Source organism: Hemibagrus wyckioides, linkage group LG07 (assembly GCF_019097595.1).
Source record: "Hemibagrus wyckioides isolate EC202008001 linkage group LG07, SWU_Hwy_1.0, whole genome shotgun sequence".
NCBI classification, from domain to species: domain Eukaryota; kingdom Metazoa; phylum Chordata; class Actinopteri; order Siluriformes; family Bagridae; genus Hemibagrus; species Hemibagrus wyckioides.
Window position 1 is genome coordinate 28,155,548 of NC_080716.1, and position 11,705 is coordinate 28,167,252.

Sequence of the window (11,705 nt, forward strand, 5' to 3'; positions counted from 1 at the left end):
GTTATTAAAATGTGAAGAATTTCTTAGAATTAGTAGAATATTTAACAGTCTATTTCATATTATGACTCAAAAAAGGATATAATAATAATAATAAAAAATGTAAATTTCAGTAATCTACGGTTGAGGAAAAGAAAGCTGCATTATGAACTCTCACGTGTTTCATCCATCCATCCATCTTCTATACCCTGCTTTATTCCTAATTAGGACCACAGGGGTCTGCTGGAGCCTATCCCAGTGCACACTGGGTGAAAAGCAGGGGTACACCCTGGACAGGTCACCAGTCCATCACAGGGCCACATATATAGACAGACAACCACACACACACACACACACACTCACTCCTATAGAATTACCAATCAACCTAATGTACATGTTTTTGGATTGTGGGAGGAGACCGGAGTACCTGGAGTAAACCCACGCAGGTACGGGGAGAACATGCAAACTTCACACAGAAAGGCCCCTGCCTGTTCGAACCCTGGATTCGAACCCAGGACCTTCTAAGTCACCATGCTGCCCTCATTTTTATCACATTTGTGTGATATTTGGATTGTGTTGCCCTCCACCACGACTAAATAGTTGTTTTTTAAATATTTTTTTTGTTAATAAGAATAATCCTTTAAAAGTGAACTATGGAGTTGAAGATCCTAATGAAATGCGACGGTCATGTCATGTTAGGCGCGTGCTTGGTGATAGCACTGTTTGAAATGTAGGCTGAACTTTGAACTTCACGAGCTCGCTTATCAGCTCGGTGGGAGTCATGTGACTGGAGATTTTTCATGACTAATCTGCACTTTATTCAAAAATACTGCTGGTCAATTTGTCCTGATAAACATTTCGACTGGAGACAATTAAAATAAATATGTAAGTGGCACAAATGTCACGTGCATAGACACATCTCTCTATATCAACATTTAGAATTAACGCGCCCGATCTAATGTGGTGTCGTTTCTATAGCAACAACAACCTATACCTATAAATAAATCGAAAACCGATTATGGAAAGAAAGAAGAAAGGGTTGATATCATGGAGATGAAACAGTTTAATGAACTATTAATGGAAGATGGAAGGAGTCTCCAGTGTCAGCGCTTTGTAATAGAAAGGGGAAAAAGTTCTCAGGAATGTGATAGATAAATAAATAAATAAATAAATAAATAAATAAATAAATAAATAAATATATATGGGTTGGTGAGATCTAGTAAACAATAAAAATTCATGAAATGGGAATAACAGGAAGTATTTCTATCCTTGCAAAATATTATTTAAATGGGATTTGAAAGATTGGATGAAGTCAGTGTTTTGTAACAGGAAGGTTTATTTATTTATAAGGATTTAGAAGACTGAAAGACTGGTGAGAATAAGAAACATTCATGAAGTCAGAAGAACATGAAGTATTAAGAGAGGTTAGCGAGGTCTGGTAAACAAAACTCAAAGAAATTCATGAATTGGGAATAAGTGTTTGTGTCCTCAAAATCTGACCACATGACATTACTGCAGCTTTATTTTGATGTGTATTAGGTGTCCCTGTAGAAGCCTGTTCAAAAATAAAAGCCTAAGGTTAAACAGTGAGGATTACTGTCCCGTTAGAGCACTGAGAAGACCCTGGCCAGGGTTCTGTCACGGTGTAATTTAAAACGCTTCCATCTTCCTGGTGAAAACAGACATCGAGCTTTAAATCAGTGCAGGTCATGAGCTCGCACCGAATAACGATGTCGCCATCGGCTTCCTGAAGACTGCACTGTCTGTTTGAGTCAATGCTGGTGGCCTGGTTAATGGTAGGTTCTATCTCGGAGATAGTTCTGTTGATGCAGACGAGCTGCTCCTTGTTCACGGTGGTCAGACTCATCCCCCTGAGAGGCTGGGGTTCAGTGCAGTAAACCTGGCTCAGGTCCTGCACGGTGTTGCTTAAATAATATAACCATTCATGAAAGTACACCAGGTTGCAATCGCAGCGCCAGGGATTACTACGCAGCTGCAACAAGCACTCGAAATCTAACGTCTCGAAAATTCCGAACGGAAGGTTCTCCAGTTGGTTCCCGGCTAAGATGAGACGTGACATGTTTCCCTGATCTGTGAAAACGTCTGCTTCTAGTGAGGTCAGGTTGTTCTTCTGCAGATCAATGACACTGATTTGGAAAAGGCCTCTGAACACAGTGCTGGATAATTCCTGAAGCCTATTCCCAGACAAGTCTAGACGCTCCAATGAGGAAAGGTTCTGGAAAAGTTCTGCCGGGAGAGAAGATAGCAGGTTTTGAGACAAGTCCAGATAAATGAGGTTGTGAAGATTGGTAAATGCAGAAGAGGATAGTTGGAGCAGGGAGTTCCCTTTGAGCATGAGGTTCTTCAGGTTGGAAGGGAATAATCCAGAACTTAGCACCTCTAATTTGTTATCTCTCAAATTCACCTCCTCTAGATTGTCCAGGTGGCTGAAGATACCAGGATCAAGTTTGCTGATCATGTTCCCCTGCAGGGACAGAATCTGCAGCTGAAGGTTTCCCTTAAAGGTGTCCAGGGATAGGTCGGTGATCTGGTTCAAACCCAAATCTAACTTCTTCAGCTTGCTCAGCCTGCTGGTGTCTACTGTAGATAGCTGGTTGGAAGACAGATTGAGTTCATGAAGGTTGGTAAGCTTGAGGAACAGAGCCTTGTGGAGATTTTGCAGCATGTTTCCATGCAGCTGAAGCACCTCCAGCTTCTCCAGAGATTCAAAAAGGTTTGGTGCTAAAATCTTTATCTTGTGGTTGTTGTTGAGAAGAAGCTTAGTGAGCTTGTCCAACTTATTAAAGAGTCCAGCTTCCAGGGCCAACAAAAAAGTCCCACTGATCTCCAGCTCCTGTAGACTCGTCAGACCTTCAAAGGCATTGTGTGAGATGTTCTGCACTGGGTTGCTCAAGAATACCAGTTTGGTCAGGTTCTTCAGATCCCCCAGAGAGGTGATCTTTCTCAGACCGGATGCTAAGACGATCAGCGCTGTCGCATTTGCAGGGATGTTCACCGGCAAAGCCTTCATCAGCAGATCGGAGCAAATGACAGTTGTTGTGGAAAAACATTGGCATTGTGAAGGGCAGGAGGTGCTGGAGATGCTCAGGACAGTGTTTTGCCAGAGCTGAAGCAGGAGAAGCAGATAAACCACATGGTGGGGCTTCATGTTCTACTGTGAGACAAATAACAAAAAAAGTTCTTGTATAAGATTTCAGGATTGCACTTTAGTAGGAAATAAGTAAAAAAAACTGTGATTTGAAAGGAAAATAAAACAAAAAGCTTTACATTTCATCGCTACAAAGCTCTAACACTGGAGACTCCTACCAAAAATGGATATGCGACTTGACACCTACTGACCAATCTGAATCCAGCATTCAGAATTCATCAGTTACATACATCCTAGCTGCCTAGTGACCCGGGGGGTTACATTGGTGCCGTGACCCGGATGGGAGTGAGGTTTAAGGGTGTGAGTGTAACAGAGGCCAGGGGTAGGTGCTGTGCAGGTAAACCTCACTCCGCTGATCTCAAGAGGCAAAGTAGACTGACACTAGAGTCTTCAATCTTTAGCCTCCTTGTTAGAATGCCCGCCTCCCATGCTGGAGACCTGGGTTCGAGTTGGACCCGGGAGAGTTACACTAGCATTTATTTGTTTTTGTTTTTTTTCTGATTTCATATTTTTTTGTCCATCATGCTACTCTTAAAACACAAGAACAAACTATGAATCTAAAGTTATATTCAGTTGTAGAAATGGAAAAGATGTTCGAAGAGGAGTTGAAGACTTATTTGTTTACATTGTGCAGTTCAGGTTAAAATGAAGAACAAATCAAAATAAAGAGTAAAGGTTTTTTTCAGTTTTCAAGACTTATATGATTGAAAGAGAAATGTTAATGATGTACCTGCACGTCCTGAATTTTCTCTAAAAACGAATCAGTCGAGTTGCAGCTTCCGGTTGAGATCTTTCGGCTGTTTTAGACACGCTAATCTCGCCGCTATCTTCTACTGGTCTGCTCTGTAAAAGGAAAATATTTGCTGTTGACGGTTGATGTTACAAACCAGTACAAAGCTTCTCGGCAGCCTCTGGGTTCAGATCTGCGTTAGTTTTTTTATTAATATACATAAAAAAAAAAACGCTATTAATGTCAAATCCTGACTGTATGAAGGTATAAAGGTCGACCAGAAATAGAAGCGCTCAGGATCTTCTGTTTATTTTCTGTTGTTACGCAGCATCCTGTGGACTTTTCTACCCTTGTGTCAATAATCGGAGGGAAAGTTCCTGTCCTTCACCTCACTGTAGAAAACTAAACCTGTAATAAATATAAGTTGTACATTTATTATAGAAATCTATATCATATACCTATTTCTTCTTATTCATCTGTAGTAATAATAATAATAATAATAAGTAGTAGTAGTAGTAGTAGTAGTAGTAGTAGTAGTACTATAGTAGTATTTATTAGTGAATTATAATAATTATTATTATTGTTGTTATTGTTGTTTTTGGCAGCAGCAGCAGTAGTAGTAGTAGTATTTTTTATTTTGTATTTGTTGTTTGTTTGTTTATTTATCTAATTGGTTACTTATTTATTCAGTTACAAACAAGCTGTTTATTACTATTATAATTATGATTATTATTATTATTAGTAGTAGTAGTAGTAGTAATAGTAGTATTTGTCTGTTTGTTTGTCTGTTTACATGTTTGTTTGTAATCTGTTTGTTTTTTAATTAGTTAATTATTACAAACATGTTTATTATTAGTATTACCAGTATTTGTTTGTATGTTTGTTGCTTGTCTATTAAGTTAGTTTTATTTTACAAACAGATATTATTATTATTATTATTATTATTATTATTATTATTATTATTATTATTATTGTTGTTGTTGTTGTTGTTGTTTTCAGATTTCAGTTTTCAGTTGTTGTATATTTACAGATACTTTTTCCCTCATTTTAACTTTTCCCATTAGATATTTAGATTTGTTTATAACTCGTGTTTATAAAATGTCCACCAGGGGGCGCCATCCCGTGTCTCTCTCTCTCTCTCTCTCTCTCTCTCTCTGAGTGTGTGTGTGTGTGGGTGTGTGTGTGTGTGTGGGTGTGTGTGTGTGTGGGTGTGGGTGTGTGTTGGTGTGTGGGTCAGACAGACAGGTGTGTGTTGCTCTCAGGTGAGTGAGAAGGTGAGACTCCACACTTTAGTCCAGGTGAAGCTTCTCTCCTGAACTGCAACAGAGAGCTCTATCTCTCTCTTTCTCTGTCTCTCCCTCTCTCTTTTCCTCTCTCTATCATTCTCTCCGTCTCTCTCTCTCTCCTTGTCTGTCTCTCTGTCAGGATTTGCAGCCAGTGTTTCCTCCTGTGATCGGGAGCTCCAGTGTGCTAGCAGACATGGCGAGTGGAGGGATGCAGCTCCTGGGTTTTACCCTGGCGTTTTTAGGCTTTGTGGGTTTGATCATCTCCACCACCATGACGGAGTGGAAGATGTCCTCATACTCAGGGGACAACATTATCACAGCACAGGCCGTGTATGAGGGACTGTGGCAGTCCTGCGTGTACCAGAGCACCGGCCAGTTACAGTGTAAAGTCTACGACTCGCTCCTGCAGCTTCCCTGTAAGACACTGGCTCTTTATTATCTTTACTGAATTCCTTACTTCTCTAGCCTGCTTCATCTTGTTTCACCTGTTTTTTTATTTATATACTTACTTTTTTACCTAATTTATTACGTATTTTTTCACAAATTGTTTTGTTTAACTTTTATTTATGTAGTTAATTGCATTTATTTTTTCCAGTTATAGATTTATTTGCTTTCTTACTTACTTACTTGTCTATTAATTAATTAATTAACTTATTTATTTATTTACTTATTTGTTTATTTATTTGTTTATTTATTTATTTTTCTTTCTTTTTTACTTACTTACAGATTTACGCCCAATCCTCACTTATTTCTCCATCTAAATGTTTACTTTTAGCTATTATGTAGTGATATGCATTAGCATTTATTTATTTATAAATGTATTTATTCATATGCTTCTTATATACATACTAATTTATTTGCTTACTTATTTATTTAGTAATTTATGTGCTTATTTGTTTTCTTCTTTTTGTACATTTATTCATTCATTTATTTATTTATTTAAATACTTGTCTGGTTGTATGTTTACATTTATTTACATACTTAGTGATTGCTTCCTTATTTGTTTTTATTCATTTATTATTTATTCATCTACTAACATACAAATGTATTCATTTATTTGATTGGGTTTATTTACTTACTCACATATTTATTATCTACATGTTTCTTCTGCACCTCACACAATAGTACCCACATTTCTCTTATCTTTTTCATTATTATGCGATGATAAATTCCTTTAAACAGAACGGCTCTCCACCTTCCCGCCTTTACCACGCTCATCTTCCTCCTCCTTCTCTTTATCCTCCTCCTTCAACCTCACCCTCGACCTCCTCCTCCTCATACACAGTTTCATCCTCAACCTCTTCCTCCTTCTCCTTCTCCTCTTCCTCCTCATCCTCACCTTTTTTCTCAACCTCGGCCTCATACTCATCCTCCTCATCTTTGTCCTCATCCTTATCCTACTCCATAATCTTGTCCTTATCGTCCATGTCTATCTAATCTGAGCGAGTTCTGGCAGGTTGGAAAAATGCCTCGAATTCCATTGATTGACACGACTGCTCCTGAACCTCCTGCACTGTTTCACTACACGCACACACAAGCAGCAGTTGCATTAGCGTATCGCTTTAAGACGCACGATTGAAATGACCCACGATTTTCTTCAAAAGTTGGGTCGATACGCATCGCGTTACATCATCACAACAAACATTCAGCCAAATCCCTCTTTCATTCATGTGTGTGGAAAAATGAGTACTGCTCTCATAGAACATCCTTACAGACGGGTCTCACTGCTAACAGTTTAAAAGAAGAATCCTTAAAACAAAAAAAAGCACTAAAAGCTCAAGAAAGCCAAAAAAATCAAGCATTTTTTGCCACAAAAATCCACAAATAAATAAATAATTTTGATGCAGTAATGACTGATGCAAGGCTAGAAAGGGAAGGAATAAGAATTGTGTTTATTTATTTTTCTAATCCCTGATATCAAGCCCTGTCCGTCTCAATCCCGATCCTTATTCTCAAACGGATTGCGAGAAAACATGATTTTTCATTGATTTGTGTTTTGACAGAAAAACAAAAGACGATAGAGCTAGGACAGAAGCTATTACATTAGCTATCTAGCTAACCTCCATGGATTCGGGTAGCTAGCGTTAACAGAAAGGCAGGTGTTTTGCTAGCGAGCTAACTTTTCTGACTGATCATGTCTACAGCTATATAGCTTCAAGGCTTAATGGATGTAAAGGATCGGTTTCAGTGCTACTTGTGTGCATAGCTAGCTATCTAGCATATTTAGCTTCGAATTTTATAGCCAGATAACATTAAATTGTAATATTTTATAATTACATTATAATATTTTAGTTTAGCTTTTTGTTTTGTGGTAATAAATGTAGTTTACTCCAACATAAGAACACGTTTTTCTAGCTTCCTAGGCTTTGTATCAGTCTGCTAACTTTTGTGTAACCTGGCTAGCTAGCTAACGCTACTGTACATTGATTAAAGTTAGCGCTTAGCATTAGCACAATTAGCATTAGCACACTCAGTATTCTCTGCTAGTTTTTTTTCCAGAGATGTTACAAGTTTCAAGAGTTTAAAGAAAAATTTTCATTTATAATTTCCATTTCTTCTTCTCTTTTCTTAATATATATATATCTACAGTATGTAGAATATCTGCTTGTTCTTACTGTTAGCGCTGTGAAAGCCACTGACATGACCATGTTTGTGTCTCTGTCGCTGCAGTGGAGGTCCAGGCGGCTCGGGGGTTCATGGTGACGGGGATCCTTCTGTGTGGCATGGCCGTAATGGTGGCTGCAGTGGGCATGAAGTGCACCAAGTGTATGGAGGACAACATGGAGGTCAAAAACAAAGTAGCCATGGCTGGAGGAGCCGTGTTCATCACTGCAGGTTTGGAGATTTGACATATAATAAAAACGCAGCTCTCAGTAAGATAGAAAACATGGCAGAGTTTCAGGAAAATGACACTTAATTAGGTGATATAGTTTGTAAAAGGACCACCGATAGCACAAACCGATTCTCATGAATGCATCCTGATTTACACACATCAACACATCGCTGTCCACTTTATTAGCAACACATGAAATTAACTAATCAGCCAGTCATGTGGCATCAGCACGAAACATAAAATCATGCAGATTCAGGTCAAGAGCTTCAGGGTATGTTCGCTTCAAACAGCAGAATGAAGAAATAGTCTTATATATTTCTAGACTTTAATTATACATACACTACATTGCCAAAAGTTTTGGGACACCCCTCCACATCATTGAATTCAGGTGTTGTTTTTCAGGGGTTGGGCTCGGCCCCTTAGTTCCAGTGAAAGGAACTCTTAATGCTTCAGCTTCATACCAAGACATTTTGGACAATTTCATGCTCTTTGTGGGAACAGTTTGGGGATGACCCCTTCCTGTTCCAACATGCACACTAGTGACCAAAGCAAGGTCCATAAAGACATGGATGTGGAGGAACTTCACAGAGTCTGGACCTCAACCTGGTAGAACACCTTTGGGATGAATTAGAGTGGAGACTGCAAGCCAGACCTTCTCATCCAACTTCAGTGCCTGACCTCACAAATGCGCTTCTAGAGGAATGGTCAAAAATTCCCATAAACACAACCTTTTGGAAAGCCTTCCCAGAAGAAGGTGTTGAAGCTGTTATAGCTGCAAAGGGCGGGACAACTCCATATTACATTCATGTGCATGTAAAGGCAGACATGCCAGTTTTGGCCTGTCTCACAGTCTCCGCTCTAATTCATCCCAAAGGTGTTCTATAATGTTATTCAAAATGACTTGGTATGTTGAAGCATAGGAGTTCCTTTCACTGGAACTAAGGGGCTGAGCCTAACCCCTGAAGCATACATATATATATATATAAAACACAAAACATCAAACCCTGAGGTGGATGAGCTACAACAGCAGACAAACACATCATGTTCCTGTAAAAAGTCATGAGCTACAGACTACAGACCAAACTGGCCATGCAAAGACTAGGAAAAAATCTGTAATAAGGTTCTAAAAAAAAAAAAATAGTGTAAAAGTATAAATATAGATATTATGGATAAAAATTGTGTATTTTCCCAGCTAGCATCCAGAACAGCAATCATGCTTGAATTGATTTTTTTGTCATTTTAATTTTTTTTTTTTTATTAAATTTTTAAAAAATTTAATTTGTTTGGAAATAACTGAATGATCCTCTTCAGATCATTTAAGGATAATATTAAGGTTTTACAGGAATCCTGGATGATCCTGTTTTAAGCTTCACCTGTTTGTTTGTTTGTTTGGTTCTTCAGGTGTCTGCGCTTTTGTTGCTACTATCTGGTATGGAGATAACATCAGACGGCAGTTTTTCAACCCCTTCACCCCGACTAACGCGAGGTGAGCAGGCTTACATCTACACTTTATTATTTTCATTAAATACACACTGTTGTTGTTGTTGTTGTTTAAATATGAATTTTTCAGTTTAATAATATAGGAAGTTGAGATAATATTACTTCACTTCTAGATATTTTCTTTAATCCTAATTAAATTTTGGGTTTAAATTGAGTTTTTATTTTCATGTTATTTTTATTTTACAGAGTTTTTACTGGAATTAAATAAATAGGATAGACCAAACTAATAGAATCTATGGGCTAAAACATGAGGGGGGAGAATAAATAAATAAATAAATAAATAAATAAATAAATAAATAAATAAATAAATAAATAAATAATCAGGAAACAGTACATGATCTAAAAGATCAAAAAAATGTTGTTGTTTTTTGTTTCATTTCTGTTAAATAGTACATTGTTGTAACATGAAATCCCAGGAGGATGTTGATGTGCTCTACAGAGTAACTACAGTATTACATTTAGGTGATTAAATCACGTGCAGTAGAATTGAGCAGTGCTAACGTGTCTGTTCCACAACCCCAGAGTTGTGGGTTTGATTCTCAGCTCAGGGTCTGATTTTAGTCCAAAATAACCAGAAGGAAAAAGGTTGTAAGATCCAGAAACAGAGTTTTAGATACATGAATTATAGTTGTACTTAAAAAAAGAAAAGAAAACAAAACAAAAAAGGAAAAAAATAATAACACCAAATAATAAATACAAAAAAATGACTCGAAAAAAAAATTGACTTCATAATTAATTATGTAATAATTATGTATTATGTACTTATGTCATAAGTAATTATAATTACATAAAATAAAATACAGAAAAAAATAACTATTTGTATATATTATGTGTATTATTGAATAAATTGCAACCAAATCAATATAGAAATTCAATTGAAATGAATAAAAATGAATAAAAACACATTTCACCATGCACATCATCCCCTGCCTTCATTTGCATATGGAATATGATTGGCTCTTATAGTTTATGACCTAACAACACATTTCTGTCATGTATTTTTATTCATAAATCCACACAGGAAGATAAAGCGTAAATAATAAGTTGATGTCCTTGCTGTTCTTGTTCAGGTACGAGTTTGGTAAAGCTCTGTATATCGGATGGGGAGCGTGTGCTCTCACCGTGATCGGCGGCAGCTTGCTCTGCTGTAACTGCGGCTCCAAGAGTTCAGGAGCTCCAGCAACCCGTTACCCAGCAGCCCGTCCGAACCAGCCGTCACAGCCCGGCTACGTCTAACATCAACCATCCACACGTCTGCTTCAGAACAGTCTGAACTCTCAGGAGAATCCAGTTCAGTGACCCAGAACACAACATCAAACCCATCTCTGTTTTCTAGCCCACTGCAAAATATGGCCGATTTCTTACAACTTAATTCCGCACTCTGGAGTTGAGTTGAGTTGAGATGAATGTTTGTTTGGTCAAAAAAAATCCCTGATTGTTTAAAATGAAGATATTTTCTGTCGAATCTGCTTTTTTTGTTTTTTTGTTTTCAGAAACAAAGGTTGATTGCGTTAGTCTTACCAACCTGGCAACCTTCAGTCAATAAAACCCAGACAAATCAATCAATTTTCACACCAATCTCACCTTTTCCAACATATCTGGGGTTTCAAAACTTTAAATCTTTTCTTTGGGGGGGGAATTAAACAAAAATTGAAAAAATATAATGTTCTACACTGGCTTTAAATGACATCATAAAGGGAAGTACGGATTCAGACACACGTGGGTTTTATCGTTATATTTCATCAACTGCATAAACCGAAGTGTTTTATTTCTCTTACACAGCAGCAGATGTCCAACGATTCCGATGTTTAGTTTAGTTTAGTGATGAATGACGTCTTTAGCTGTTTATAGTTGCATGTAATGTTGCCATGTTTGTTTTTTGTTTTTACACAAGATGTTTTTCCTTATGTTGTAGTAGCTATAGTCATTTCTCTCTCTCTCTCTCTCTCTCTCTCTCTCTCTCTGTGTCTTGAAAATAACACCAAAAAAAAAAATGCGGCTTGAAATGTTTTGTGTAAAATTCCTGAAGACTTTCTCAATAAATGTTACATAAATAATTCCTTAGAAAAAAAACAACAACTTCCCGCTATTAGTTTTTACGTTAGTCCCCTTGTGAGCCGTTACTATAGCAACTGCACGGTGTAAGAATATGCATTCTATCGTATAAACCTCTCCTGACCAATCAGAATCCAGAATTCCTCCGTCACTGAG

General features: G+C 37.5%; 2 protein-coding genes across 3 annotated transcripts; one reads left to right on the forward strand and one right to left on the reverse strand.

Moving 5' to 3' along the window:
• Positions 1-1,269: 1,269 nt before the first annotated feature.
• Positions 1,270-4,016, reverse strand: zgc:153913 (carboxypeptidase N subunit 2). 2 transcript variants are annotated; one of them, XM_058394074.1, is made up of 2 exons: positions 3,876-4,015; positions 1,270-3,148 (listed from the first exon to the last, which is right to left on the reverse strand). In XM_058394074.1, the coding sequence occupies exon 2, from the start codon at positions 3,143-3,145 to the stop codon at positions 1,556-1,558; it is 1,590 nt and encodes a 529-aa protein (XP_058250057.1). In that variant the 5' UTR covers positions 3,146-3,148; positions 3,876-4,015; the 3' UTR covers positions 1,270-1,555. The 2 variants fall into 2 exon arrangements, with proteins under 2 accessions (XP_058250057.1, XP_058250056.1); XM_058394073.1 differs by having other exon boundaries at positions 1,276-3,151; positions 3,876-4,016.
• A 1,139-nt stretch (positions 4,017-5,155) lies between these two features.
• On the forward strand, positions 5,156-11,473 carry cldn1 (claudin 1). The gene is made up of 4 exons (XM_058393884.1): positions 5,156-5,577; positions 7,832-7,996; positions 9,396-9,480; positions 10,565-11,473. The coding sequence occupies exons 1-4, from the start codon at positions 5,355-5,357 to the stop codon at positions 10,728-10,730; spliced, it is 639 nt and encodes a 212-aa protein (XP_058249867.1). The 5' UTR covers positions 5,156-5,354; the 3' UTR covers positions 10,731-11,473.
• The last annotated feature ends 232 nt before the right edge of the window (positions 11,474-11,705 follow it).